Source organism: Peromyscus maniculatus, chromosome 4 (genome assembly GCF_049852395.1).
Source record: "Peromyscus maniculatus bairdii isolate BWxNUB_F1_BW_parent chromosome 4, HU_Pman_BW_mat_3.1, whole genome shotgun sequence".
Taxonomy (NCBI): domain Eukaryota; kingdom Metazoa; phylum Chordata; class Mammalia; order Rodentia; family Cricetidae; genus Peromyscus; species Peromyscus maniculatus.
Genome location: NC_134855.1, coordinates 54,021,599 through 54,049,000, shown reverse-complemented (window position 1 = coordinate 54,049,000; position 27,402 = coordinate 54,021,599). Strand labels below are relative to the sequence as shown.

The 27,402-nt window shown below is 43.2% G+C and overlaps 1 protein-coding gene across 3 annotated transcripts in view; it reads left to right on the top strand.

Moving 5' to 3' along the window:
• The window catches only part of Pde11a (phosphodiesterase 11A), a 364,881-nt gene that overhangs the window by 183,688 nt on the left and 153,791 nt on the right, over nt 1-27,402 (top strand). For all 3 annotated transcript variants that reach the window (XM_006972471.4, XM_042275494.2, XM_076569730.1), the window contains exons 7-9: nt 9,107-9,182; nt 11,784-11,851; nt 12,757-12,849. In XM_006972471.4, coding sequence (XP_006972533.2) covers nt 9,107-9,182; nt 11,784-11,851; nt 12,757-12,849 — 237 coding nt within the window. The remainder of the gene's footprint in view (nt 1-9,106; nt 9,183-11,783; nt 11,852-12,756; nt 12,850-27,402) is intronic.

The window sequence follows — 27,402 nt, the reverse complement described above, 5'->3', positions numbered from 1 at the left end:
GAAGGGCTCACCAGTACATGAATCTGAGAATGATGTTGAGGAGGGAAAGGAAACATGTTGCGGATTAAGGTGTAGCAACACACCATTGCCAATTCCTTTTACACTTCCTCTGTCTGCGTTAAGAAGGTTGGAAAATACGACAGGTCTGTTTGAAGGATCCAGGAGCTAAAACCATCAACAGTATTTAATTGGGTCTGTTAGCTGGAAGAGTCCCATTAGGACAGGTGTAGGCAGATCTCTAAGTAGGTAGATTTTTAATTGGCCTGTGTTGGGCCCCCGATAGAGTTTATTTATTCGAACTATAACCTGTTAGGAAGGCTGCTTCATTTCACATAGCCTAATTCGAGGGACTCTAATGGTGTGAATTTTATATCAGGATAGTTAGGTAGAAGCCCATGGAACAAGAAGGCAGAGATATTTTCACGGGCACTTCTTTTGGTGTTAATACTATCTGCATTGTAAAAATGTTCTACATTCATTAAAACATTCACGCATATATTCTCATAAAACAAGTTGTAAACAAGAAAAAGCACAAAGAAACAGAGAATCAATTGTTATGTCAAAAATCTGAATATGTTCAGTCAGGTTCTCTAGAGCAGTACTTCTCAACCTTCCTAATGCTGCGACCCTTCAATACTGTGATGACCCCCCAACCATAAAATTATGTCATTACTACTTCATAACTGTAATTTTGCTTACTGTTATGAATCATAATGAAATATCTGATATGCAGGATATCTGATATGCCACCCCCAAAGGGGTCATGGCCCACAGATTGAGAACCGTATTGCTCTAGAGAAACAGAAACAAGGAGATGAATATATATGACATATACTTTCATTCCTTTATAATATATATAATTTATTAAGTGAGCTTTAAAACAATGATAGCCAAATTATACCTGAGATGGGCTGCCTCAAGGGTCAGAGTAGTCCCAGAATAGCTGTCTCTCTCTGGAGGTACCCGTAGTTACTCAATCCACAAGGCAGGATACCTCAGTATTCCCAGTCTGGCCCTGGAAACCTGGAAAATTTCTGGGGAGTCTATGCTCATATTCCACTATGAAAACTTGGAAATGCTGATTCTACTCTAAGTGAAGGAATCAGCAACAGCTGGGTTAAATCAGCTCAGGGGCAAGAGGGAGGCTAAGCCAGCAAAAAGCAAGATAAGCTTCCTTATGAAATACTATTTTTTAATCTGGGCTTCTACCTGAAGGTGCCACCCACAATTGGGACAAATCAAATCAAGACAGTTCTTCAGGTGAGTCTCCCTATTCATGTGCTTCTAATTTGTGTCAAGTTGGCGTTAATAGCAAGTTTCCATTTTGGTATGCAGGAGACAGAGATGATAACATTGAGGCATGGGGAGTTTGGGGTGACTTGCTTGGAGTCATTCAGTCAACATCTGTTTTTTGTTTGTCTCATTTGCTGATATAATCTGGAGATTTGTTGTCAGATATCAGTTAAGAGCTTCCCATTATGAAGACAAAATACACAAGACAATCAACTTAATCAGAGATGAGTTTTATTATAGTTTACACTTTCAATCCTTGATTGCTTGGTCCCATTGTTTGGGCCTGTGTGGTAGTAGCATGTGATGGAGAAGGTTGGTTCACTTCATGGCAGCCATCATAGAAATAGGAAGGGCTGGAATCCCAATATCTCTTTGAATGCCATACCTTCCAAAGACCTAACCTCCTCCCACTGAACACCATCTTCAAAGGTCCCAACATCTGTCAATAAGTAAGAGGCTACACCTTCAGCCTTTGGGAATCATTTCAGATTTAAGCTATAACACAAATGGTTAGGAATTATTCTTTCTTCTATGCTGCGTTATTCTTTTCTCCTGACTTGGGATGCACTGTTTGACAGTCCTGTGCATCTGTAAGTGTCACTTTCCTGCTCCTTCAGCTCCCACAGAGGATGGAATGGGTTCTTAGGCCTTCCTGCCCCATATGTTCCATCAACTAACCTAGACTAGGATATCTTTCCATGTTTTACTACTAATATTTTACTACTAACAGCAGTGAGAGAAATGTCTTAATGATCTTAAATCAGAAACTTCACTCTCTTCATACTCTGATACCCATCCTCCTTTCTTGGCCGTCCTTCTCTCTCTCCTTGTAGGAATCATCAAAAATGATAATCATCATCACCACCACCACCACCACCACTGCACGCACGCACGCACGCACGCACGCATTCACCAGTCTCTTAGCTGGGGAGAACCTCTTTCCTCAGTCACTGTGAGAGAAATGTAAAGACCCAACCTTCTCTGTTGTCTCATGGCTCCTCCAGTGTTCAGCAGATTAAAGACTCCAGGTCCACACAGTACAGCTTTCTCGGTCTGACCTTCCTCTGCTACACTTGACTTTTATTCCAGATCCCACCCCTTCATCCCTGCACCATCTCTACCTTTAATTAACCTACTTGCTGCTAAATTGAACACGCCTCTTTCAGTTCTCCTACTTGATCACTCTATGCTTTTAACACCATTACTCCCGTATTTGTTCTGTTTTGAACAACTTTTTTTCTCATGTGCAAGTAATTTATAGTCCCTATCTAAAACTTAAGAACTAGAATCAGTCATTTTTAAACTCCCAGAGGTAAGCAATTCAGAGAGAACCATTGTGATTATAGCTTTTGAAGGATTTGTCAATGCATACACATGTTTGCACATCCATCAATACCTGCACAATTATCACCTAACATAGGAAATTGTTTCCATGTCCAGATATATTCTATAGCATGACTTTAAGCAGATACATAACATTCCATTGTATGGACGTGCTATGATTTAATTAACTGACTTCTGAATATTCATGCCATTTTGATATATCATTGTGATAAATAAAGCTGTGGCTCATACTCTTACATGGAAGTTTTTGTGCATAGTTTTGACAGTTACCATAAGACACATGGCATTATGCGTGCAATCAATAAGTCAGAGGTTATTGATACTCTTTTATGCTCCAGATACACATTAATGAATCAATTTCTAGACAGACTGTGGCAATGCACTTTCTTTTAGAAAGATCGTAGGCTCGGGAGTCCTGCCCTGTCTCTGTCCCTTTGAGCCAGACGCAGCGAGTCCTCCCAGCTTCACTCCTTCAAGTCTTCATTATTTAGGTTTTGGACCGGTTCTGCCTTGATGATTTTATCCTTGCAAAGCTCCTGTGCTCTTTTGTCATCCCAGTTCCAGGGTCAACTTGAACACCCAGCATTTCCCTCAGATTTTCCCAGGTTCCCCACTGCCACCTTTACTCAAGCCAAACACCTCCATGTTCTCATCCTCATGGATGGGAGAGCTCATATACCCAGAATCAAGAAATGTTTGTGGTGAGTACGCTGCTTTAAAAGCGATAGGGTACAGACAAATTCCTTTTTCTGGCAAGCAGCCTAGGTAAGGTTTGTTTTTCTCACCCCTGGACTCCAGAGCTCTCCAGTCTCACTCAATGTTCCTTCTCTATTGCACTCTGTGATGTGAGACATCCCTCAGCTACCTGGGATTTATGGGAGAGATTAGATAAGGGTTTCAGTTGTCCCAGAATGGGGGAGACAAGCATACCTAATGTTCTGTACTGGCTCAGACTACCATTGTCTGTCCGGTGCTGGGTGACCCTTCCTTGTCCAAACAAAGTGGGCCCAGCCATTCTAGAGTAGCTGGGGCTACTAGCCCATAGGTTATTCCCAGGAAGCCTCCCTCAGCCTGACTGCCTCTTCTTCCTGCTTGCTGACATTGTCTTAATTCTGATGCTATCCTTAGGGAGAGAGCCATTCTGTTCTTTCAAAAGATAACTGTGATGGATGTGTTTGTTATTGTCTGGCCTCCTGTGAACCAGGCTCTTCCATCCAAGGTAGTTAATCTTTCTAAGCCTTATCTGATCAGGGCAGACGATAACAGAACCTACCTCACTGGGTTATTTTAAAAGTATATAAAATAATTCACGGGAAGGTGCTGAAGGGAGTGCGGACACACAGTGAACAGCCAATAAATGTTATCTTCATCGCCATCCTCCAAGATTTGTTAATTAAAGGATCTAAAGCCATTCCTGATTTCTCTGTAGTCTTTTTGGAGCTTTTTCAAATACTGTGCTCCGAACATTGTCTACTTGGACACATATCCCATCTTTATTTCTATCTTTAGTAGACTGAGTTCTTCAAGGATAATGATTGAGTTCATTTTTATATCCCCAATACTCTGCAATGTACATAGGAGGCATTAATAAATATCTGTGGGAAGGTACACTGGATGAATGATTTATGCTTATATTTTTGTTTTAGTTTGTTTATTTTGCATCTGGAATACTTTTTTAAATTTTTAAATAATTTAAACAATTTTTAAGTTTGTAATATAATTGTACTATTCCCCCTTTCCTTCCCCCCCTCCAAAACTTCCCATATATACCCACTGTGTAAACTAAAGGTTTTGGCACCAGATGTATAAACTGACAACATGACCGCTCCATGGTATGGTTAAGAGAAGTTTTTATTGTAGATGTGAGGGAGAGCACAGCTAGAGGCATCTGGAAGACTCGGAGCAGGGAGAGAAAGTGGACTGAACAAAGCCAGCAGACTGGACTGGGCCAGGAGAGGAGAAAGAGAGAGTGGGAGAGTGAGAGAGGAAGACGAGAGAAGAGGACCGAGAGAGGGGAACCAAAAGGAAGCAGCGCAGCAGAAATAGCAGGGTTATAAGGAGAATGAGAAACTGGGCGCTGGGACGTCCGTGAGCTGGAGAAATGTAGGGTAACGGGTGGGGAGAGAAGGGCCAGGATGCCAGCACAGACTCTGAAAGGTGTGACAGGTACGTGTGATACTGAGGGAGCCTGGAGGCCAGCATGCACTTGGGTATGCTAATAGGCACCACAGATAGCCTTTTGTCCCTTCTGCCAGTGGTAGGGAAATGGCTCCACTGATAGAGAGGAGTACTGGCTTTTGTCTAAGCAGCAGAATTTGGACCTGACATCACCCTTCAAATTCATGGCCTCTTTTTCTTTAATTGTTGTTGTTGTTGTTTTGTTGTTGTTAGTGGTGGTGGTGGTGGTGTGTGTATGTTTCTAAATACTAAATACTAAGTACACCCTGCTCAGTCTGTATAGTGTGACTTGTATGTGTGTTTTCAGGGCTGACTCTCTGGTAATAGATAATCAACTGTTCTGCCTGTCCCTCTCCACTCTCAACATTCCTTAGTGGTCTACAGTTGTTTGTCTACGGTTGAGGCCCCCTAAGCTTACCCTTCCACATTAGCACGTCTATTGGTATTGTCCTTGTTCAGATCATGTTTAGGCTAGGATTCTTAAAAGCCTATCTGTGTTCTGTATTAAACTAAGGAGAGCATCACATGGCCTAACATCATATGATTAAAAGGTAAAAGAAGTGAGGACTAAGATGGCACAATGGTGTGGCTATGAACTCCAAAACAATGTACAAATGACATATTAAAATTAATAATTGATATAGGAAGATTGATGGATACAAATTTGTTATGTAAAATTCAATTCTATTTTGACATACTGTTAAACTCACCAGCCAAAAATAAGACCACTACCACAGTTTAAAGCCCAATTTGAAGCAAGCTTTAATTAAAGACTGGCCAGGTGTATGGGCTCTGGGCAGGTCCATACCCAGGTTCCTGGGAAATGGCCCAGAATCACAGTTTGCAGCAGCTTAAGAAAGAAAACTCATAATCCATTGCATTTCCCATCAGGTCCAATCAAGGGCAAGTGTACATCCTGACACATTTCCTACCTACGTACCTCCCACCCACATGTGACCAAGCACATCTGGTGCAGATGGGTCAAACAAACTTGTTTAGGGGAGTGAAAACATGTGGCTTGTTATCTCCCATGAACAACAGCCTCCAGCATTTCAGGAACTCTCTGTCCTCAGGCAAGGGGCTTGCCGATCAGAGGCATTTTTGTTTCGTGATCTCTTAAGCATAGCTATTAAAACTTAAAATGTAACTTTGGTTCTCACAGTACCAATGACAGCTGGGCCCCTGTATTTGTGGGCTCTGTGTCTGTGAATTTAAGCAGTTGCAGATTGAAAATATCAAAACATTGCATCTTGAGCTAAGGGTGGTAGAACATCCCAGCACCCAGAAGGCTAGAACAGCAGGACCTCAAGATTGAAACCAGCCCGGACCATATAGTAAGATCCTGCTAAAAAACAATAACAGAATCAAAATGCATCTGTACTGAACATAAACAGATTTTTTTCACACCATTATAAACAGTTCCTCCCTATAGCAGCCATTCACATAATATTACATTGCATTAGGTATGGTAAGTAACCGAGAGATGAGATTGTGTATCTAGGAAGATGTGTATACATTGTATGCAGATATAGTACCATATTATGTAAGAGATTTGAATATTCATACATTTTTATTTCCCTGAAGACCCTGGAAATAATCCCCCATAGATGCCAAAGGAAAACTATGAAGTATTAGAAAGTAAAATAACAGCACCATTTAAAATAACATGAACTTTTGAAATGCCAAGGCATGATTGTAACGAATTATGTGTAAGACTTCTACATATAAAACTTTGCTGAAAGAAATTTGAAAAGCTCTAAGTAAATTGAAGAATGTTTACTGATCAAAAGGCTCAACTCTGGGGAGCTGGAGACATGGCTTAGCAATAAAGACTTGTGTAGAAAACTGGAGTTCGGTTCCTAGCACTTACATCAGATGGCTCATAACGGCCTACAAATGCAGCATTAGGAGATTGCACGCCCTCTCTTGGCCTCTGTGGGCACCTGCACTCACATATGGACATAGGCTCATAGACAGACCAACGGACACAAATATAAACACAATTAAAAATAATATGAGCCTTTTTTTAAAGGTCTCAACTCAATCAAGACAAGTTTTCTCCAAGGTAGCTGATCATTCAGAACCTCCCCCCAAATATCAGCAGTGTGCTCAGCACATATATAATTCATTAATCCTGAAATTTGTATGGAACTGTTAGATACTGAAGAAATGTAAAGTTAAAAGTTCACACTGCCCAGTAAGGTATGGTGACTTACTTGAGGCAGAAGGGTTGAAAGAGTGATCTAGATCAACAGAGAGAGAGTGGAGAGTCCAGAAACAGACACAAGCGAACACAGACACTTGGTTAATGAAAATGAGAGTACCTCAGACTGAAGGAGAGATTTCCCCCCTCAAAATGGCGATTTCTCATTTTAAAGTTTCGACCCATGGTTCACATTCCATGCAAAAATTAGACTCTAAGTTAAAGTGAAAGCAACAGAGTCTATGAAGAAAATAGGAGACAGTCTCCATGAGCAAGGAGTGGGAAAAGATTTCTCCAACAAGATACTAAAGTGTCTTAACCATAAATTAAAACCTGCAATATTGGGCAATATTGTATTATGGACATCTAACTCAAAAGCATAGAAGGAGGAAACTTTTATAATCTATATATCTGACAGAGAGGCGCTTATCCATCATGTAGAACAAGCTTTTTTATTATTATTTGATTTTTAAAAGTCAGACAGCCCAGTAGGAAAAACACCTCTGAAGAGATATTTTATGAAAGAGAAAATGGCTGTAGACAACACAAGAAAGCCACATAACTTCACTGTCCATCAGGAAGGACCCCAGATGATGTGTAGTCTGAATGGGTATGCTTTTGAAAACACAAAGGCATTGATAATTATGCTAGAAAAACAGACACGCCATGGTAAATGGTTCTCCTGGTTATCTGAGATGGTCAGTGTTTTCACCACCAGAATCAACCACATAGCTCCTGGAATTGTTAAAACTAGAACAAAACAAGGCAAACAAAACCCAGACAGTATTGAGTGGTGACTGTGTAAAGCAGCTGAACGTTTACACACTCACTCATTAGTTGGTTTAAAAAAAAACAAACCCACTTTGGGAGGCCTTTTGGATGTATCTACTGACTTTGACGTGCCTATAATCCACGCTTCTATTTAGTTACAGACACAATGAATTCATTCACGTGTGTGACACATGTACAAGAATATTCCTAGGTAAATTACTTGTGATTAAGCTGGCAAGAAGTCAGTATTCCCCAAGAGTGGAATGAATTAGCAGTGTGACATTCAGACAGGGGAACGCAATACCACTGTGTAACAGCCGAAGTGAATAAACCACGAGAATATAATATTCTGGAAAAGAAGCCAGCCACACAAGAGCATACATTTCGTGACTCACTTTCTATCAGTTTTAAATGAAGTATCCTAGTTTTGTAGAAATCTGGGCACTGGTTCAGGGAAGAGGGAGGAGCCAGGAAGTCACTATGACTTCTTGTTTCTTGGTTGCATGCACTTCATGAAAACTGGGCAGACCCTATGCTTATGAATTTTGCATCTTTCTACATGCATATTCACTTTAAAACCAACATAGAAAATTATTTTTTCAAAAATATATCAAATATAAAATTAGCTTTGTAAATTAACTTCCAGGTTCAAAAATTTCAGTACACAGTTCTTAACTCTTAAAAATGTGTAGCTCTTAACTCTTAAGGAATAATTTTTTTTTTTGGTTTTGGTTTTTCGAGACAGGGTTTCTCTGTGTGGTTATTTGTTCCTGTCCTGGATCTTGCTCTGTAGACCAGGCTGGCCTCCAGCTCACAGAGACCCGCCTGGCTCTGCCTCCCGAGGGCTGGGATTAATGGTGTGCACCACCACCGCCCAGCTCTCTCAATGAATATTTAAGATATCTTTTCATCATTGCTCTCATATTTTTCTGGCTATAATGGTAGGATGACAGGCTGGCCTTTCTCACTGGACCAAAGGTCCATTTCTCTGTGGTTGTGGGGATTGGGGTTGTCAGGTCAGTTTGCTATCTTATCTGATTTCTTTATCAAATACATTCTGTTTGAATTTGATTTTCTTGTGCTGCTCATTGTGACATAATAAAAGGAGAGGGAGTGTTTTTATCAAAAGATGAGATGAGATGGATGCCATGGCATTCTGCTATAGAAGGCTAAGGGGAGAAGACCGTGAGTTCAAGGCTAGGCTGGATAGCAGTGTCAGATCCTGTCTCAAAAAAATGTTAGAGTACAGTATACAGAAATGACTTTTCAACAGGTGGTTGATATTCAATGACAATTAACTTCTTTTTTCCATCCTAGGCTGACCAGATATCTGGCTTTCACATAAGATCTGTTCTCTGTGTCCCTATTTGGAACAGCAACCACCAAATAATTGGTAAGATATCACCCACACGGTTCTAACTTCTTTGTGAAACAACAGACCCTGTTCTTTAACACAGAAAACAGGTCCATATATTTTTATGTGTTCCCCACTGTGTGCATGTGTTGCCTTTGACCTCTGGCTAGCCTGGAGCTCATGACAATCCTCCTTCCTCTGCCTCCTCAGAACTTACCAAGCTGTGTCTCCATGCTTTTCCACAATTCCATAAGCATAGATTACTAACGAGTGGGCATCAGTTAGAACAGGAACCAATATGTATTAAGCTCAAAGCACTAGTCAATTCTGAGGTTGGGAGGGGTCTTAGAAGCCTGCCAATTGAGCTTTGTTATTTTACATTGCAGACTTTGAAGAATAGAGATGGAAGTAGGGAGAGACAGAGGGGGCGGGGAGAGAGACTGAAACAGTCACAAAGACACAGGTAGTAAAGGGATCAAGATTAAACTCGCAGAGTCCTAACTTTCCCATGATGTCTATGTCCATGCCTGAGCTTTCACACATAGTGTGGGTGAAAAGGTGCTGGACACATCTGGACATGTATCATTGCTGGCATGTCTCTGAATAGACACTTTCCCCACAATAAGGAAACTGTAGGCAAAGGCGGCTTCCAACGTTTTTCTCCCTACATGCCATTTCCTTTTTCCTCAAAACACAGTCGGAGCTTGGCATAGTGGCACATACGTGAAATCCAACACTTTAGGGATAGAGGCAGGAAGAATTCAAGGTCATCCTCAGCTACCCAATGAGTTCAAGGCCATCCTGGGACTATCGGAGACCCTGCCTCAAAAAACCAAAACCCAAACCAACAAAACTAAACAACTCAGTCAGGAAAATAGCAGAGTCGATGCAGAAGCCCAGGCGAAGAAAGAGTCATGGTTAAGCTTATGCAATCATAAAGGAGAAAGGCTTACTTAAAACTGTGAAAACACAATGAAATGTGACTTTCTTTTCTCCTAAGAGACATAAGGTGATGGATGTGTTTGGTGCATAATATATAATCTTGCTTCTCTCTACTACACCCTAAGATTACTGGCTAAGCTCAAAGCTATTACTACGTAGCCAAAGACTTAGCGCCCTGTGAGTGTCATCAAGGCCTGATTTTTTAAATTATTTATTTATTTAGAGACAGAGTCTTATGTGTCCCTGACTAGGACAAAATCTATATGTAGCTAAGAATGACCTGTAACTTTTGGTCTTCTAGGCTTTGCATTGTGAGTGCTGAAATTACAAGTGTGCATCACCACACCCAATGTCTGTGGCACTTCTTGCTCACTAGGCAAACACTGGACAACTGAGTTACCCCTGCAGCCCACATCCTACACTCCTAAAGGATTTCCTCCCATTGGACTGCTTAACTTGCACAAATGCATGTTAGTATGTTATTAAGCATAAAGATTATTCTAGGCTCTTAGAATCTGAGCCTGACTACAAAGGAGAATTAACTTATATCACATATAAAGTTTTAAATATATCTATATTTAAAAGAGAAAAAATGTCCTTAGGAAACAATTGTATATTGATTGAATGCAACCTCACGTACAGTCCTACATTTCAATCCTAATGATAAACATCTGCTATTACTTCAAAGTTCAGGCTGTGGTTTTCCTGATATATGCTAAAAACTTTTCATTTAGTTATATGTTATGGAGAATTCGGTGAGTTAGCTCACCAGTGGGAAATTAGATACTTTTAAAAATACAGGCTCACTTTAGAATCATAGCTATTATTTTCTTTTTTTTGATTTTTCAAGACAGGGTTTCTCTGTGTGACAACCTTGGTCTTCCTGGAACTCTCTTTGTAGGCCAGGCTGTCCTCAAACTCACAAAGATCCTCCTGCCTCTGCCTCCTGAGTGCTGGGATTAAAGGTGTGAGCCCCCACCACCTGGTGAATTATAGCTATTTTTATTTGCTTATTTCTACTAAATGGGGATACAGGCTAGTGGCTTTCAGGATTGAGTTGTTCAGTTGGACAGTTGTGTTTTGGAAGTCAAATACCAACACATCTGGTGTAATGCTGGGAATGTATTTGAAAAGAGAAAGCCCCCATAAACTGAGTCCATTAGAGGTGTGTGAGCCATTGATAGCAGGTAACAGAACTAATTTTGCTTTGATCCATGTGTGTCCCATAATATGGCGTTGTATGTCTTGAGTGTGCATAATGAAAATTTAAAACTTATTTCACATCTTTATAATCTTCTGAGATGATTTGCATTTTAATTCTGTTTGTATAGATGAGGAATTTCATCACTAAAACAGTTCATGTGCTCATGGTCACACAGCCGACATTGGGAACTAAAATTTGAACTAAGGTGATCTAAATCCAGAGCCTATGTTCTTAATCACTATGCTACACTTCCCCTCCCAAACACCAACATGTGTATGTGTGTGTGGGGGGGGTAGAATTATGTATTATATAGACAGATAAATAGATTCAGTGATAGATGTAAAACTGTGTGCATATATTCGAATATACTTGCCAACTCTATCACACCTCCGGGGTGTAGGCGTTGACAATGAGTGTGTGAAGCTATTCACGGAATTAGCTACAGCATACTCTGTCACAGTGACGTGACCACTGTCCCCACCTTCCCTCACCAGGGGTCGCTCAAGTGCTGAACAGACTGGACGGGAAACCTTTCGATGATGCAGACCAGCGGCTTTTTGAGGTGAGCAATCAACTTGTAAGCCAAGGGCCAGAACTGAGTTGCCAACAGTTTTCTTGCCCACATTTGTTAGGATAAACATTGATCATTTTAATATAGTTAAATGTCGTACCAGAAAAGAGGAAGATTTGAAGACTATATAAATGTACAGGCAAGATTCGATTGTGTTTTCACTCATCGGATTAATCTGTAGCCTTTGATCCTTCTATCTTAGTCTTATGGCAGAATTGAATTACCTCCATTTCTGTCTGATATTACCATCCTTGTCTTGTTCGAACATGTGCAGTCATGAGACCCCTAGCCAGCCCCGCCAGGTATATGTCCCCTGTGTCCCTTTAGTTCACAAGGCTCTGTTCCCTTGTGTCTCCAGCAGAAGAGGTTAGCTTTGATGTGCTTTCTCATGGTCTGTACCAGAATCTACCCACCAAAAAAGTATATCGTTATTCTTTCTAATCGCATCTTTTTTTCAGTAACTGGTTCCAAGTAAGTCTCGTTGTCCTTAGCTCTTACCTCATGGCTTCTCTTCCTTAGTTTCTTGGCCAAACCATTTTATAGCCTTGCTATTGAAAGGGGTTGCTTCTGGTTAAATCAAATAGAATAATTAAAATCAGTCTACTGCCCAAATAAATTAAGACCACATTTAAACACATTGTATGCTTTCAAATGTGTGAAGTTATTTCTTCACAGTATCATTAAAGTAATGATTTTTTTCCTCATGTGCAATGTGAGCTGTAAAGTTCTTACATGACAATAGTAATTAAGAATTTTAATGCACTTTTCCCCGAGGCCCACCTCTGAGCACAATAAAATTATATTTTCCGAACTGTCTCTGGTGACCTCCTGCTTTCATATTAGATTTTGGCTGTGAGTTATTCCGGTTTCTAATTAACAGGCTTTCTGTGTCCTAGGCTTTTGTCATCTTCTGTGGCCTTGGTATCAACAACACAATTATGTACGATCAAGTAAAGAAGTCCTGGGCCAAGCAGTCTGTGGCTCTTGATGTAAGTACAGTATTATGTCAGCGAGCTCTGCTAAGAGGCCTTGAGTTTATGAAGCGAAAATTTGTCCTATTCATGGGTCTTAATCTTTAACTCTTAAAGACTCTCCTCACCGGGTCTTAATTCTTTTATGGTCTTAGGTTCAATTGGGTACCAAGTGGAGACCCTCTCTTGGAAACTACACAGTGCAGCCTGTAGTATCAGGGAGTTTTTTGATTCCTAGGAGCCTATTCATACACATCCTACCATTAGATATAGACTTTTATACTTGATTTATTAGAGAAATGTAAGTCAAAATAACTTGTCACTGTTATAATCCCAGCACTTTGGAGGCAGAGGCAAAAGGATGAGTTGGAGGGCAGCCTGGGCTACATGGCCAGACCCTGTCTCCAACAAACAAGCAAAATCAATTGTTGGAACTTAAAATAGATTATGAACCTGAATATATGTGTCTGTGTATGTGCATGTGAGTGTGTGTGTGTGTGTGTGTGTGTGTGTGTGTGTGTGTGTGTGTTTCTGCCAATGCACAACCTTTCTTATCACACAAGGGAAATCTGACACTGAAGACATGTAACCCAGGTCTGCTCCTTCCATACATTCATGTATAATACACACTTCCTAATAAGAAATGCATTCTGATCCTTGCATGTCTACCCAGACCCATGAAGTTCTAGAGAACAATTCTCCTCTCCTGTGAATCCTGGAGGCTTATTTTGACACAAGACCTATTTTTTCCCAGCATCTTCTCTATAGATGGTACCAAAGATTTTGTTTTTATCTAAGAAAAACTTAGGAAATAGGGGAGATAGAATATCAGTGCCAAAATATCAGTGATATAACAGAACGATAGAATTAATGTTCACTCTTCAAAATGTTCTCGATACCAAGCTAGGAGCTGAGAGAAAGAAAAAAACAGAGGACATTTGTGGTCCTTGCATACTTAAAAGATACAAAATTATTGCTATCTAATTGGTCTGCATTTCCTCTTCCCATTTAGAACATGAATTCTGGAATCACAGAGTTTCATGATTGATTTTTAGTGCCTGGCAGGATCCTTAGCACAAAGGAAAGATTTGGGGAATAGTTCTTAGGTGAAGGGATGGGGAGGGGAAGATGGTGGACAGAAAACGAGGTTAGGTGTTTGGGATAGTTCTCCTGAGAAAGAATTCCTTTGTTCCTATGAAACATGTTGATAGTAAGAGGAAAGACAGTACCTTTAACCAATAGGTGAACTGAACACGTATAACCAATGTGTAGGAATCAGTACTAAACTAGACATGGTGGCCCACGTCTTTAATCCCAGCCAGCACTCAGGAGGCAGGGGCAGGAGGATTTCTGTGAAACTGAGGCCAGTCTGATCTATGTGGTGAATTCCAAGCCATCCAAGGCTACATAGTGAGATTATGTTCCGGAAAGGAAGGAAGGAAGGAAGGAAGGAAGGAAGGAAGGAAGGAAGGAAGGAAGGAAGGAAGGAAGGAAGGAAGGAAGAATGAGGGAGAAGGAAAGGGAGGGAGGGAGGGAGGGAGGGAGAAAGGGAGAAAGGAAGGAAGGAAGGAAGGAAGGAAGGAAGGAAGGAAGGAAGGAAGGAAGGAAGGAAGAATGAGGGAGAAGGAAAGGGAGGGAGGGAGAAAGGGAAGAAGGAAGGAAGGAAGGAAGGAAGGAAGGAAGGAAGGAAGGAAGGAAGGAAGGAAGGAAGGAAGGAAGGAAGGAAGGAAGGAAGGACTACTAGTGAGCTAAGGAGATGGTTTCAGTGGATAATGCACTAACCGTGTAAGCGTGAGGACCAGAGTGTGGAGCCCAGACCCCACAGCTGGGTGGGTTGGCAGTTGCCCATATTCTACCTCTCAAGAAGCATAGATGGGGTCTCCCTTGGGCAACACTGCTGACTAGCCCAGTTGGAACTGGTGAGCACTGGATTCAGTAGCATTGGACCTCCATGTGCATACCAGTACACACACACACACACACACACACACACACACACACACACACACACACACGCAACATGCATGCACAGCACACACACTAACACACAAAATCACTGCTAGAGCAGGAAGGTCTGGGTGCCAACTGTTTTCCTGTTGTGACTCAGGTGTGAGAATTAAGTGAGATAATACCTGTGGAGGTTTTAATGAGCCGTCAGTAAGGTCGCACAACAGTGATCACCGCGCTCGCACATGCAGTGCTGTGTTTAGTCCTGAGACACAGTTGGGAGAAGGAACGTAGAGCATGGCTATGAAACAGCACACGCTGAGGGTGCTTCCTTAACTCTCTTCAAACTCCGTCTGCAGTCACCACACCCATTGTTTTTCACCGTTGGCCGCCATCTAAAAACAAACAAGCCAGCCCAGCAAAGAACATTCCATATGTCTAGTCCCAACCAGACCTCCTCATGCTGCGGCGTCATCAACGCAGAGAAAAAACATCCATGCACCCCTGCGTTCTCACTCTTCACCTCCTCACGCATCTTCACTCTTCACCTCCTCACGCATCTTCATCCCGTTAAGTGACTAGAATGACTGGGTTGCAGCGTGAAGGGCCAGTTGTCCCCAGATGAGAGAGTCTCATAGCCATAACCCCCCTCTGGCTTCCAGGCTAGTCCCTAGCCACGATCTCCGAATGTGAAGGCTTATTTGTGTTCCTAACAAACATGCTGGTGCTCCTCAGTTACCTTCTGTCCTTACACACAAATTATGACTACCAACTACCAACATTTCTGGCTCACCCTGGACTATGACAAAGTCCCCCTTTCACGAAGGTGACTTCTGTTGTTGCGTTTGTTCTGTGGGCTTGCTGTCATGACCGTCGAAGGCAGCGTTCTGCACTAGATGTTGGTATTGCCACTTGGTGTCCCCCTGACCCTTAGCCAACCTTCATGTCACTGGGAGCCAAATCTTGGTGATGGTGACTGGTTGGCCCCACCCTGTGCCCTGGCTAAAAATTTATTGAAAGAGTTCCTATCTTCAGCACTTACAAAGACAAAATATGATTGGTTGAGAGCGACTAACAAACTCAGCTGTAACATTATCGTATGCTATGGTGTGTTAACTTCTGAGTGAAAGTACATTAAATTTATGTACTTACAAATATCATACATGAATGCGAACAAATATTTTTGTAAAATATTTTCATTAACATGGGCATGTATATTTATATTTTAAGAAACTTTGTTCTATAAAGGATAGGAGCTACTTTGTAATACTATAAATGGTCTAGCAAAATGTTAAACAGTAACATAATAATAATAACCAAGACGCAGACAGAAAGTCAGAGGGAAGGGAACCAAGTATAAGGTTATCCTTAGTTTCAGTCCTTCCTGCCTCAGGCTCTGGGCTTGTCCTTCCTCATTTTCCACTACAGCCAAGGAAAGGTTTCCCACTCAGTCTGGCCAGATGTGTAATAACCCCGACTGTCCTGAAACTCACTTTGTACAACAGGCTGGCTTCAAACTCACAGAAATCCACCTGCCTCTGCCTCCTGAGTGCTGGGATTAAAGGCATGCACCACCATGCCCAACTATTTAAAAATATTTTATCTATTTTTATTTTATGTGTATTGGTGTTTTGCCTGCATATATGTCTATGTGAGGGGATCGGGTCCCCTGCAACTGGAGTTACAGTTGTGAACTGCCATGTGGGTGTGAGAATTAAACCCAGGTCCTCTGGAAGAGCAGCCAGTGCTCTAAGTGCTGAGCCATCTCTCCAGCCCATGAATCACCCCATTTTTTACATACTCCTCTTGGTCTTGATTCTACTTGAATTTCCCCACGAAGTCAGTCTATGCAGTTCTTTTATTCCGTTGTCTCGTGTGTTTCATTGGTAAAAACAGTGGCAGGGAGGAAGCCATCCCTCAGCCCCAGGGCAGTGGCCACCCTAGAGACCTTTCTTTCCTGGAAGGGAACGCACGTGGTTCTGGGCCGAGGGAGCTCATAGGAGCATCTTCCCCCTGGAGTTCAGGAGACAGTACAGCTCTGTTCTGTCTTTTAAGCATCCTTTCCCCCAAGGGAAAAAAGTAACATAAAATGCTGTATCTCTGAAGTAAGTGTTTTCCCAGTCAATCCTTGTAAGTGGTGTGGGCACCACCTCCAAAACACTCAGGGCCCCTGAAGGACTGACCTTCTCCTTCTTTCCCTCTTTCCTTCCTACCTTCCTTCTCTCTTTCTTAGCCGAATGCATAGCTTTAACTTACTCCACTCTCCTCAAAAAGCAACTGATTTATGTGCATTTATTTGATGCCACCTACTTTTCTTACTGATTTAAAACACCATATGAATTATACAAATTCATATATATGTGTGTGTTTATATAGTTAAATATACATATATATATATATTTTTTTTTTCATTTTTCAAGACAGAGTTTCTCTGTGTAGCTTTGCACCTTTCCTGGATCACACTCTGTAGACCAGGCTGGCCTCAAACTCACAGAGATCCACCTGCCTCTGCCTCCCGAGTGCTGGGATTAAAGGTGTGCGCCACCACCACCCAGCAAATATATTTCTTTATATATTATTTTGCTCCACTAATCTGGAAGAAAATCCTCCAGACTTCATTGCTTTAAGGATACTTTGAATTTCTGTCTTGCTCTGCACTGGCATCTCCTGCAGAAGGAGGCTGTGGCCTCAGCCACGCCGAAAGCAGGATAGGTAGGAGACAGCCATGTTTGCACATGTCTGGTTCTAATTTGGATTGAGTCCTGACTCCATAGCTGTTGACCTCAGACATTCCATATAAGTTCTTTGTTAATTCATATGGCGAATGAGCATGAGAAAGTATCTTAACAGTTAAGTAAAATTACATAGGGACAGTGTAATTGACGTGTAATTGGTCCTCTCTATCCATTGGCTCCGCATCTGTGGATTCACCCATGGGTGAGAAAGATCTTAAAAAATTATAACTGTGGTAAACGCATACAAACTTCTCCCCCTTACCATTCTGTCCTCAATAACATAGAACCACAACGGTCTACTAGCTTTTACATTGTGCCAGTTAGGGTAACAATGTGGAGATGACTCACCTGTGTGAGGGCACATAGCTTATACACAAGTTCTGGGCCATTATAGAGAAGGTACTAGAGTAGCCGAGGATCTGGTCTGAGGGAGGGGGCTGTGGAAGGGAGCTGGCCTTGACAGAAGTTAGCTGTTTGTACTGACCAGTGTGTTACTGTCTTCAATCTCCATTGAATTCTGTCTGCTCACCCTCAGACTATTGTAAGGCTGTGCTGGCTGTGGGCCATAACTCCTTGCCTGTTTGATCAGGCAGATCACTTCCTGCTTCAAGTTTGAATTCTAAATAGATTGGCCTTTCCTTTATTCTTTGACTCAGGCTCTGCAAGTTCCCTCACTGCATACCTGGTACCATGGTGGTGCATCCTAGCACCACCAGGGGGCAGCTGTCCCAGGGCACTTCTGCTTCATCTAGGCATGCCCAGTGACTGCCACTGTGTCACCATGCAGAAAGGTACGACCTGGAAACGACAACCTCATATCCAAGGGCGAAACAACCAGAGAAAGACTTGGCATAGAAGGGAGTCTCTTCCCATTGCCACATGCTGGTAACCTCAGCTCATTTTAGTCACAGTCCACCAAACGTGAAAGATAGAAATGTAAATACATAATATCTCATGCTTTTCTGGCCTTTAAAAATAGAGTGACGAATATAGTACCTAGATTTTGTTTAACAATTGAATTATCAATCCAATTACTTCAGTGACTGCGTTTCTAAATTTCTCATAATTTAGTTACAAAATTCTATTGTTAAAAATCCTTTTACCTAAATATGTAATATTAATGCTGCACAGCTTTCAGATGCTCTTAAAGCAGAAATGATGGAACAAAAAAAGAAATTTACAGTCATTTTAACAAATTGAATTTTATGATCTTGATTTCCATTCTGTGCAAGCAGCCAAAAGTTTCTTTAGGCTGCTATTTTCCCAGAGTGGGGTCCTGAGAACAAAGAGGAGACTTTACCTAAAGGTTAGGATGCAGAGAAAGTACAATAGGAACGTAGACGTGGGATATCAAGTCCTCATTTGGAACATCAAGAATTGTTCTTTGGGGTGTCCTTCATGGTTATTGCAAATGAAGCCTTACCTAATACTGATGAGAATATTTCCAGGAAGTATAGTCTGGGTGTTAAGGGATGCCTCATACAGTTTTATGATCAGAGCAAGGAGAGGGATGAGGGGTCAGAGTGAGAACAAGGCGTTTGCAATCAGGAGCCAGGCGCCTTTTATTTTCCCTCCCCAAAGCCTCTCCCATCCATTTCCTCTTTTCCAATTTTCACAGCAACCCTCCTACTTAAGGGCCTCATTACCCCTTGGCTGGGCAATTGCCAGCCCTTTCTACTGTTCCTCCTAAAACATAGTTTAGATTGCATCCCTCGCCCACTCACAGACCTTAGATTACTCCCCTATTACCTATCAAAATGCAATGTCCTGGCCTCTGGGGCCCTTGGAAATCTCACACCAAACTGCTTTCCTACCCTCGGCTCCCATTTCTCCTCTCAGAGAATTTCATGCTACTTACACACTCAAATACTTCATAGTCTACAAATCAGCCACCTGCTTGTCTGCTAGCTGATCCTTAATGTCCCCCTCCACTTTCATTATTCTCTGGTCCAATTATGCCTCCTCACTCAGAACTATCCGTTATTTAGAGCTTGATTTAAATGTACTTTTGTCCAGTATTACGTATGTAAATGTTCTTTTGTTCAGTATGATGCCTGTGTATTTTCCCCTATCTGAACATGTATACCCTGAAGTATATGATCGTGCTTTATCCCCAACACACACACACACACACACACACACACACAGTGTTTTCTATATAATTGGTACTCAGTAAAAACGTATTGAATAAGTGAATACATTTGTGCTGCCTTCAACTGTGGTCTTCCAGAACAAGGGTCCAAAAGGGGAAAACTCTGACTCTTTAACCTTGATGACAAAGGAAAGGGAGTCACTCTTAGTGGAAATCCTGGTGCCCACAGACTGGCAGAGCACCTCCTCTGTGTTCTCCACACCATGAGCAGAGTTGGCTCTGTGGGGAAGGACGTGGGGATCGGTAATGAAGATCTCTTTCCAGACATTGTGTCCCATGGAATTCCTCCTCCCATAAGTGAAGGAGCCAACCCGGCTTCCTGAAGCTAGGGGGAAGAGATGATTCTCCAGGGAGGAATCTCCTAAACTCCGAGGAAAATGTCCTTGGTTGGGTGATTGAAAAAGCTGGAATGGCTACCCACTACAAGAATGTGATCGGGCACGCTTTCTTCTTTCTCTCACACTTCCCCTTTCTACTGAGCCAGTCTCCACCACCCCCCAGACAAAGCTCTCAGATGTCACGTATCATCTGTATCGGGTATCTGTAAGTTGCCCTCTTCCCGTAGTTAGAAGCCTGTGGTCAAGAGAGTTCACAGCGAGCTTCTTCACTTTTATTTTCTTCCTTCCTCCCCAGCACAGGTCCAGGGCCAGGGAGAAATAGGGCAGAAATGCAGAGCCTTTGTGACAGCATCGTCCTCACCTGGCTAGCGGCCCTCTGAGCCAAACACCTGTGTTCTCTGTTCATTGTGAGTTGTTTGCACCAACTCTCAAGGCAGCCCTGTGGCCAGCACCCTCCTGCTGATGGTTCCTGTCATTGTAGGTTTGCCCCTCGTGACAGGGCCTGATCTCAAGGGACCCATCCTTCCCTCTCTGAGGCTCATCTCATTCCTCTAAGAGGGTATCTGGACCATGGTCATTTTTCCTTCCTTTATAATTGTAGCAAGAACAAGTGCAACCTGGAATGTATTGTTCTAGCCATTTGTAAGTGTGCCGTTCAATGGCACACAGAGCGCTTCACGTTGTTGTACAGGCCTCACCACCATCTGTCTCCCAACCCGAGACTACACCCACCGCACACTAACCCAGTTCCCGGTAGCCCATGGCAGCCACCATTTCCCTCTGCCCGTGACTCTGACCATGCTAGGACACTCATGCCCATGGTGTCACACGTGTCCCCTTTTGACTAACTTCACTTAATTCGTGACGGATGCTGCTCTAGCTGCTGAGGATTCAGCAGTGGAAAGACAAATATTGTTTGTTATACGATAGTAGAAGACAAGAGCAGGTAAACAAAATACCAAGAAAAACTCATGATCACGTGCCATACAGGAAACAGCAGGGTGTTTAGTAGAAAGCAGAAAAGGGAGGTCTATCCTGGTGTGTTCTGAAGAGGACTGTGTTAGCTTCCGCTGTTGTGACAAAATGCCCAAGGACAACAGTCTAATGGAGAAAAGGTTTGCTGCAGCAGCTCACAACTGGAGACATTCCTCTGGAGAGTCTCTTGGCTCTGTCACCGTACCCCTGGGGCAAGGCAGACTATTGCCGTGAAGGGCCTGTGGTACAGCAAAGCGGCGCTCCTCATGTGAATCCAGGAGCCAAGAAAAAAAGGAAGGAATGGAGTCCCAATGTCCCCTTCAAGAGCATGTCCCCATGACCTACTTCTCCAAATAGATTCCTCTCTCCTAAACCTTCCCCCACCTCCCAATACTGCCACCACTGGAGTGTTTGACCCATAAGCCTTTGGGGGACGGTCCAGCTCCAAACTGTTGCGAGGCTTCCTTGACATGGCCATGGCTTGGCCTCCTTGTCTCTTCTTTTGCTCGTTTTGTGGGTTCCATCCAAACCCGTTTGTGTGGTCTTTGCTCCCCTTGGGTGTGGCTTTTTCCTCTGGCATCTTATGAAGACTAAGTGTCTTGGTTTCTATTGATGCAACGAAACACCATGACCAAAAAGCAAGTCAGGGAGGAAAGGGTTTCTTCGGCTTACACTTCCACAGCCCTGTTCATCCCCGGAGGAAGTCCGGACAGGAACTCAAACAGGGCAGGACCCTGGAGGCAGGAGCTGATGCAGAGACCACGGAGGGGTGCTGCTTACTGGCTTGCTTTCCCTAGCTGGCTCAGTCTGCTTTCATACAGACACCAGGACCAGTAGCCCAGAATTGGAACCACCCACCATGGGCTGTGCCCCGCCCCCATCAATCACTAATTAAGAAAATGCCTTATAGCCAGATCTGATGGAGGCATTTTCTCAATTAAGGTTCTCTCCTTTCAGATAATTCTAAGCTTATGTGTCAAGTAGACATAAGACCAACCAGCACATTAAGCATGAGATCTGGGGAGTGGAGGGTGGGTTATGCCTGAAGTAACGAGGATTAGGGTATGGTCTCATAGGTTCTCAAAACACAAGCCTTTTGTAGGTCCTGGGCCTCTGCTAGTCCACTGGTGACCTCTGGCTTCCCCCTTGGTCATATACATTAAAAAGGAGAGCAAGTTAGCATGCTCAGTTCCCAAGCACCTAGCAAGGAGGGCAGATCCAGTGTGATCCTACCGCACTGGAATGGTATTCTTCCCTCAGCCAGGTCCCACTAAATTCTAGATCACTTATACATACCAGTCTATGTGGCTGGTTTGCCATGGCTCCCCTGGTGCTTGCCCAGGATGTAGCCCACAGGCAGCATGATGGAAGTATTTGCTGAATGAACCAAGCACAAGAAAGTACAGGCGGCGGTGACAGTTGGTGGTGGCGCTCGCCTTTAATCCCAGCACTCTGGAGGCAGAGGCTGGTGGATCTCTGTGAGTTTGAGGCCAGCTTGGTCTACAAAGCAAATTCCAGGACAGCCAGGGCGTTTACACAGAGAAACCCTGTCTCAAAAAAACAAAACCAAAACAACAGAAAACAAAAAGAAAGTACAGGCCAAGATTACAATCATAAAGTACAGCAAGAATCTCCATCCAGCACACACTGTGGGCAGTGCTCATGGGCACTGACTGACGTAACCGTTACTCACAACATCTCCTGTCCCTACCCTCCCTCATTCGGGGCTTTACTTTCAGTAATTCCCCCAAGATGGAAGTGAACTCCTCAGCAGGCAGGGGGTGGGGAAAGGATTAATTTTTCTGATTAGCGTCGTCGCTGCCAGGACTCTGGGAGAGCGCTCTGACAACAGAGAAGGAACAGCGCCCTCGTGGGGCTGCTTGAAGAACAGCTCTTTCCTGTCTTGACTTCAAAGCCAGGAGTCATTTTCCCCAATACCAGTGCATCTGTCTAATCATTGGCAAAAACTCAGATTCTAGACTCAATTTTAGAAAAGGCGTCTATGTTTTCATTTAGGTGTTGTGGAAACTAGGAGACATATGTCAACATCCAGCCAGATATTTTTTTTAAGTAAACTTCATTTTTAGAACATTTTTTTTCACTTTTCATTGTATTTTGTTCTGTTTTGAAATGAGCCAAATTTTTACTTATTCGTTTCTTGCATTTGAAGTGCTCTTCGATGACATCGTTGGCCTGAGATTCTCTGCCACAGTCCTTAACCACTGCACAACGACAACCAACCGCTTTCCGTGGCCTTCCCCTCTCGGTCAGGTTTACAGAGGTCTGCCCGTTCCCCTGGTTTCTTGTCATCAAGCTTAATCATGTTGATTTGGTGCTCAGCACAAAGTGCCTCCACCAACTTGCCATACATAGGCTCATCACAGCTGGATGCGAGCACACGGAGATGGGCGTGGTGCTTGTCTAAGGCTCTGGCAGCTTCCTGGATGCCACGTGCCGGGGCATTGTGGATGAGGGCGGTCTTCAACACCTCCTGTAGAGCAGTATTGACATCCATTACACCCCCAGCAGCAATGCCCTCCTCAGCCATGCTGGTGGATTACAGATGAGACCCGATCATGCACGCACTTCCTTAGGTTTTATTTTAAAGATTGATTTTTAATTATGTGTCCATGTGATGTGCACATGAATACGGGTGACCTTGGAGGCAAAAAAAAAAAAAAAATGATGTTGGATGGTTGGATGCCCTGGAGCTGGAGTTACAGCTGTTTGTAAGCCACCTAGTGTGGGTGCTAGAAACCAAATTTGGGTCCTCTGGAAGAACAGTCAGTGCTCTTAGCGGAAGCCATCTCTCCAGCTCCCTCCACTTTAAAAAGGTAATTTGTTTTTATTAATTGTTTGAGGATGGCATGCATATCTGCGATGGGTAGAACAGTTTCACATTTATAGAAAACTTAGAGAGATAATGCGGAGTCCCTGTTTGCCCTGCCCCGGTTCCCCTATGTTTAACATCCTACATTAGCACAGTGTGTTTGCTGTAGTTGGGAACTAGCATTGCTATGCTACTGTTTGCTAGAGCCCTGCTTTATTAACCTTTCCTTACTCTTTACCAAAACCTTTTCCTGCTCAGGGTCCCATCCAAGATTCCCTGTTGCCTCTAGACATCATGTCTCCCTAGGCTTCTCTTGGCTGTCAGAATTTCATGGGGAGGAGAAGAGTTAGTAATTTTGTTATTTTTTTTCTGAGAACTTCACACATGAGCACTGTATCCACATCACTTTTGCCTCTCTCCCTCTTCCCTTTAAACTCCTCTCTTGCCCCCCAATTTATGATCACTTCTCTGTCACACACACACACACACACACACACACACACACACACTATATAACTGAGTCCATTCAGCTTTGTTCATATGTGCATGTGGCCGTGTTTAGGAGTACTATTCTAGGCAGTTTGTACAATGTCTCTCCTGGGATTCGCTGCTGTTTTCTCAGGTTAGACAGTGATTCTGGATGCCGGTGAGGAAGGTCACAGATGATGTAGGGCTGTTTTCATCACCCCAGGTCAAGGAAGCTGTACCATCAGGATGACTTACCACTATTTTCGACCTTGATGCCTGGCTGGGGTGGAGTATGTAAGGTTTCCCAACCATCAAGCTGCTCTCATTTCTCCTTTCTTTACTGTACTCTTTGGACAGAACGCTAAGCAAAGCTATCCCTAAGAGTGGTGTTATGTTCTATTTCCTTGATGGAAATTATATGAATTACTTAGTAATGGTTCTGTGTGCTATCTTTCCAATTTTCTATAAATCTCTTCATCTGTTTGTAGCAGGAATCTTAGAGAGTCTTACTAATAAAATCAAACCTGGGGCCAGTTATTAGGGTGAAATGCTGGATGGTCAGAGAGACAGAACAGGCCACAACTAACCTCACCTGGCCAACTTCTCAGCTGATCTTGTTTCCTCAGACTGGAAGTCTCTGTGTCCTGGTATCTGAATGGCTCTCAGCTGAACTGTGCTGCTCAAAACCTAAAAGCTTAACCAGCCAAATGCTTCTAGTTTCTGGTCCTCGTGCCTTATATATCTTTCTGCTTTCTACCACCACTCCCTGAGATTAAAGGCTCGCTTTCTGGGATTAAAGGCGTGTGTCACCATGCCTGGCTGTTTCCAATGTGGCCTTGAACTCACAGAGATCCAGAGGGATTTCTACCTCTGGAGTGCTAGGATTAAAGGTGTGAGTGCCACCATTTTCTAGCCTTTGTATCTAGTGGCTGTTCTGTCTCTGACCCCAGATAAGTTCATTAGGGTGCACAATATTTTGGGGAACACAATACCACCACATCTGTTTCTCTTGTTTATTTTATACTTTGGGTTATAATCCATTATTACTTTATTTATCAGATACTGTCTTATATCAGAGCCTAGTAAAGTAATTTCTCAACAACAAAGGATTTATGGAGCCTGGAAGGTGGCCCAGTCACTAAAGCATTTACACAGAAGTGTGAGAACCTGAGTGTGATTTCTAGAAACCATGTGCAGAGCTGGGTTCAAGTGTGAGCTTGCAATCCCTGCTCTAGAACGGTGGGAACGGTGGGTCTTGGGACTCACTGTCCAGGCTAATTGGCAAGCCCCGGGTCAATGGGAGACCCTGTCTTAAAAATATAAGGTAGAGAGTGTCTGAGGAATGACATCCAGGGTTGAACTCTGGCCTTCACAGGCACTGCACACACATACACATGCACACATGTCCAGACACACACACACACACACACACACACACACACACACACACACACACACACACACACAGAATTTACAGATGTTGCAAACGGATGAGTGCTGCATTTCTAATAATCCTGTCATTATGTATCTCTCAAGCACTTTAATGGGATCCTTGAGATTTGCACGACATAATCATTAATGTCTTGGCCACTGTTCTATTGCTGTGAAGAGACCACGACCAAGGCAATTCTTATAAAAGAAAGCATTTAACTGGGGGCCTGCTTTCAGTTTCAGAAGCTTAGTTCATTATCATCATGGCAGGAAGCATGGTGGCAGGTATGGTAAGCATGGTGTTGGACAAGTAGTCGAGAACCACATCCTGATCTGCAGGCAGAGAGGATGAGCCTGAGGTTAGCGTGGGCCGTTGAACCCTCAAAACTCACCCCTGGTGTCCCACTTCCTCCAACAGGGCCACACTTTTTTTTTTTTTTTTTTTTGGTTTTTCGAGACAGGGTTTCTCTGTGTAGCTTTGCGCCTTTCCTGGAACTCACTTGGTAGCCCAGGCTGGCCTCGAACTCACAGAGATCTGCCTGGCTCTGCCTCCCGAGTGCTGGGATTAAAGGCGTGCGCCACCACCGCCCCGGCAAGGCCACACTTCTAAATCTCTCAAACAGCACCACGCCCTGGTGAGCAGGCACTCAAACGTACGAGCCTGTGGGGGCCGTTCTTATCCACCACAGTAACAAATCACCTACGGTGTGCTCAAAACTTAGCCTTACCAAAGCGAACTGGATACTTACTTGTAAATGGCATGAGACACAGTATGGTGCTTCACATAATTTCAGTCTATGAGAGGACAGAGGCAAGGGAACGTGAGATTGCTGCTCTGTCTGACAAGTTTAGGACCGACATGGGTACTGCATATGGGAGAAGCAGCATCTAATTCAGAAGCATCTAATTCAGAAGCATCTAATTCGGAAGCATCTAACTCGGAGAGCTGTATCGTGACAGATTTTCAGAGAAGGGAACTTTCGAGTGACAGGTAGTGAGCTACACAGTTTTGAGAGACAATTCTCTGGAATGCCCCAGGGAGAAGGAAAGTTGCAGGTGACGTGGGGGAAGGACTGGTTTGGCAAGCTGCTCAGGGCAACCGGGCATCTCTGCACACCAGGAGAGAGGCTGGCATGAGGCGCCAAAGGGTGGGTCACGAAAGGTGGTTGTGCTACATGAAGGGACTTGAACTTGATTCTAAGAGCAGTCACAAATGATTGAGGAGTCCTACAGAAGGGAATGTGGTTCTTTTGACATGTTAGAGGGATCGCTCTGCCATCCATAGAGAGATTAATGTCGGTGCTTTTTAAACATAACTGTGTTTCTAACAAAACGTTGACTGTGTTTTCGTTTTATTTCCTGCTGAACAGCATTTGGTGGTTCTCCAAAATCAAATCCATCTTTACAGGATTTGTCACCACTGCTGTGGTCTAACAAATGTGCTTCAGGACCGTGGACCGAGTGAGTTCCCAAACACAGCAGATGTTTGGAGTAATGAGACACGGTTCCCATGGAAACCTTAGGAAGTAACTGTTACTTGGATACATGTGTTCCAGCGTGTTTGGAATTTTTCTCCTTGGTGGTTTATGTTTCCATGTCTTTGGTTTTGTGGTGTGATGTTTTGGATGCTTATAAAAGTGCTTCATGGATTGGATGTCTCTCTCTGTGCCCAGTACTGTGTGATATGTCTCATAG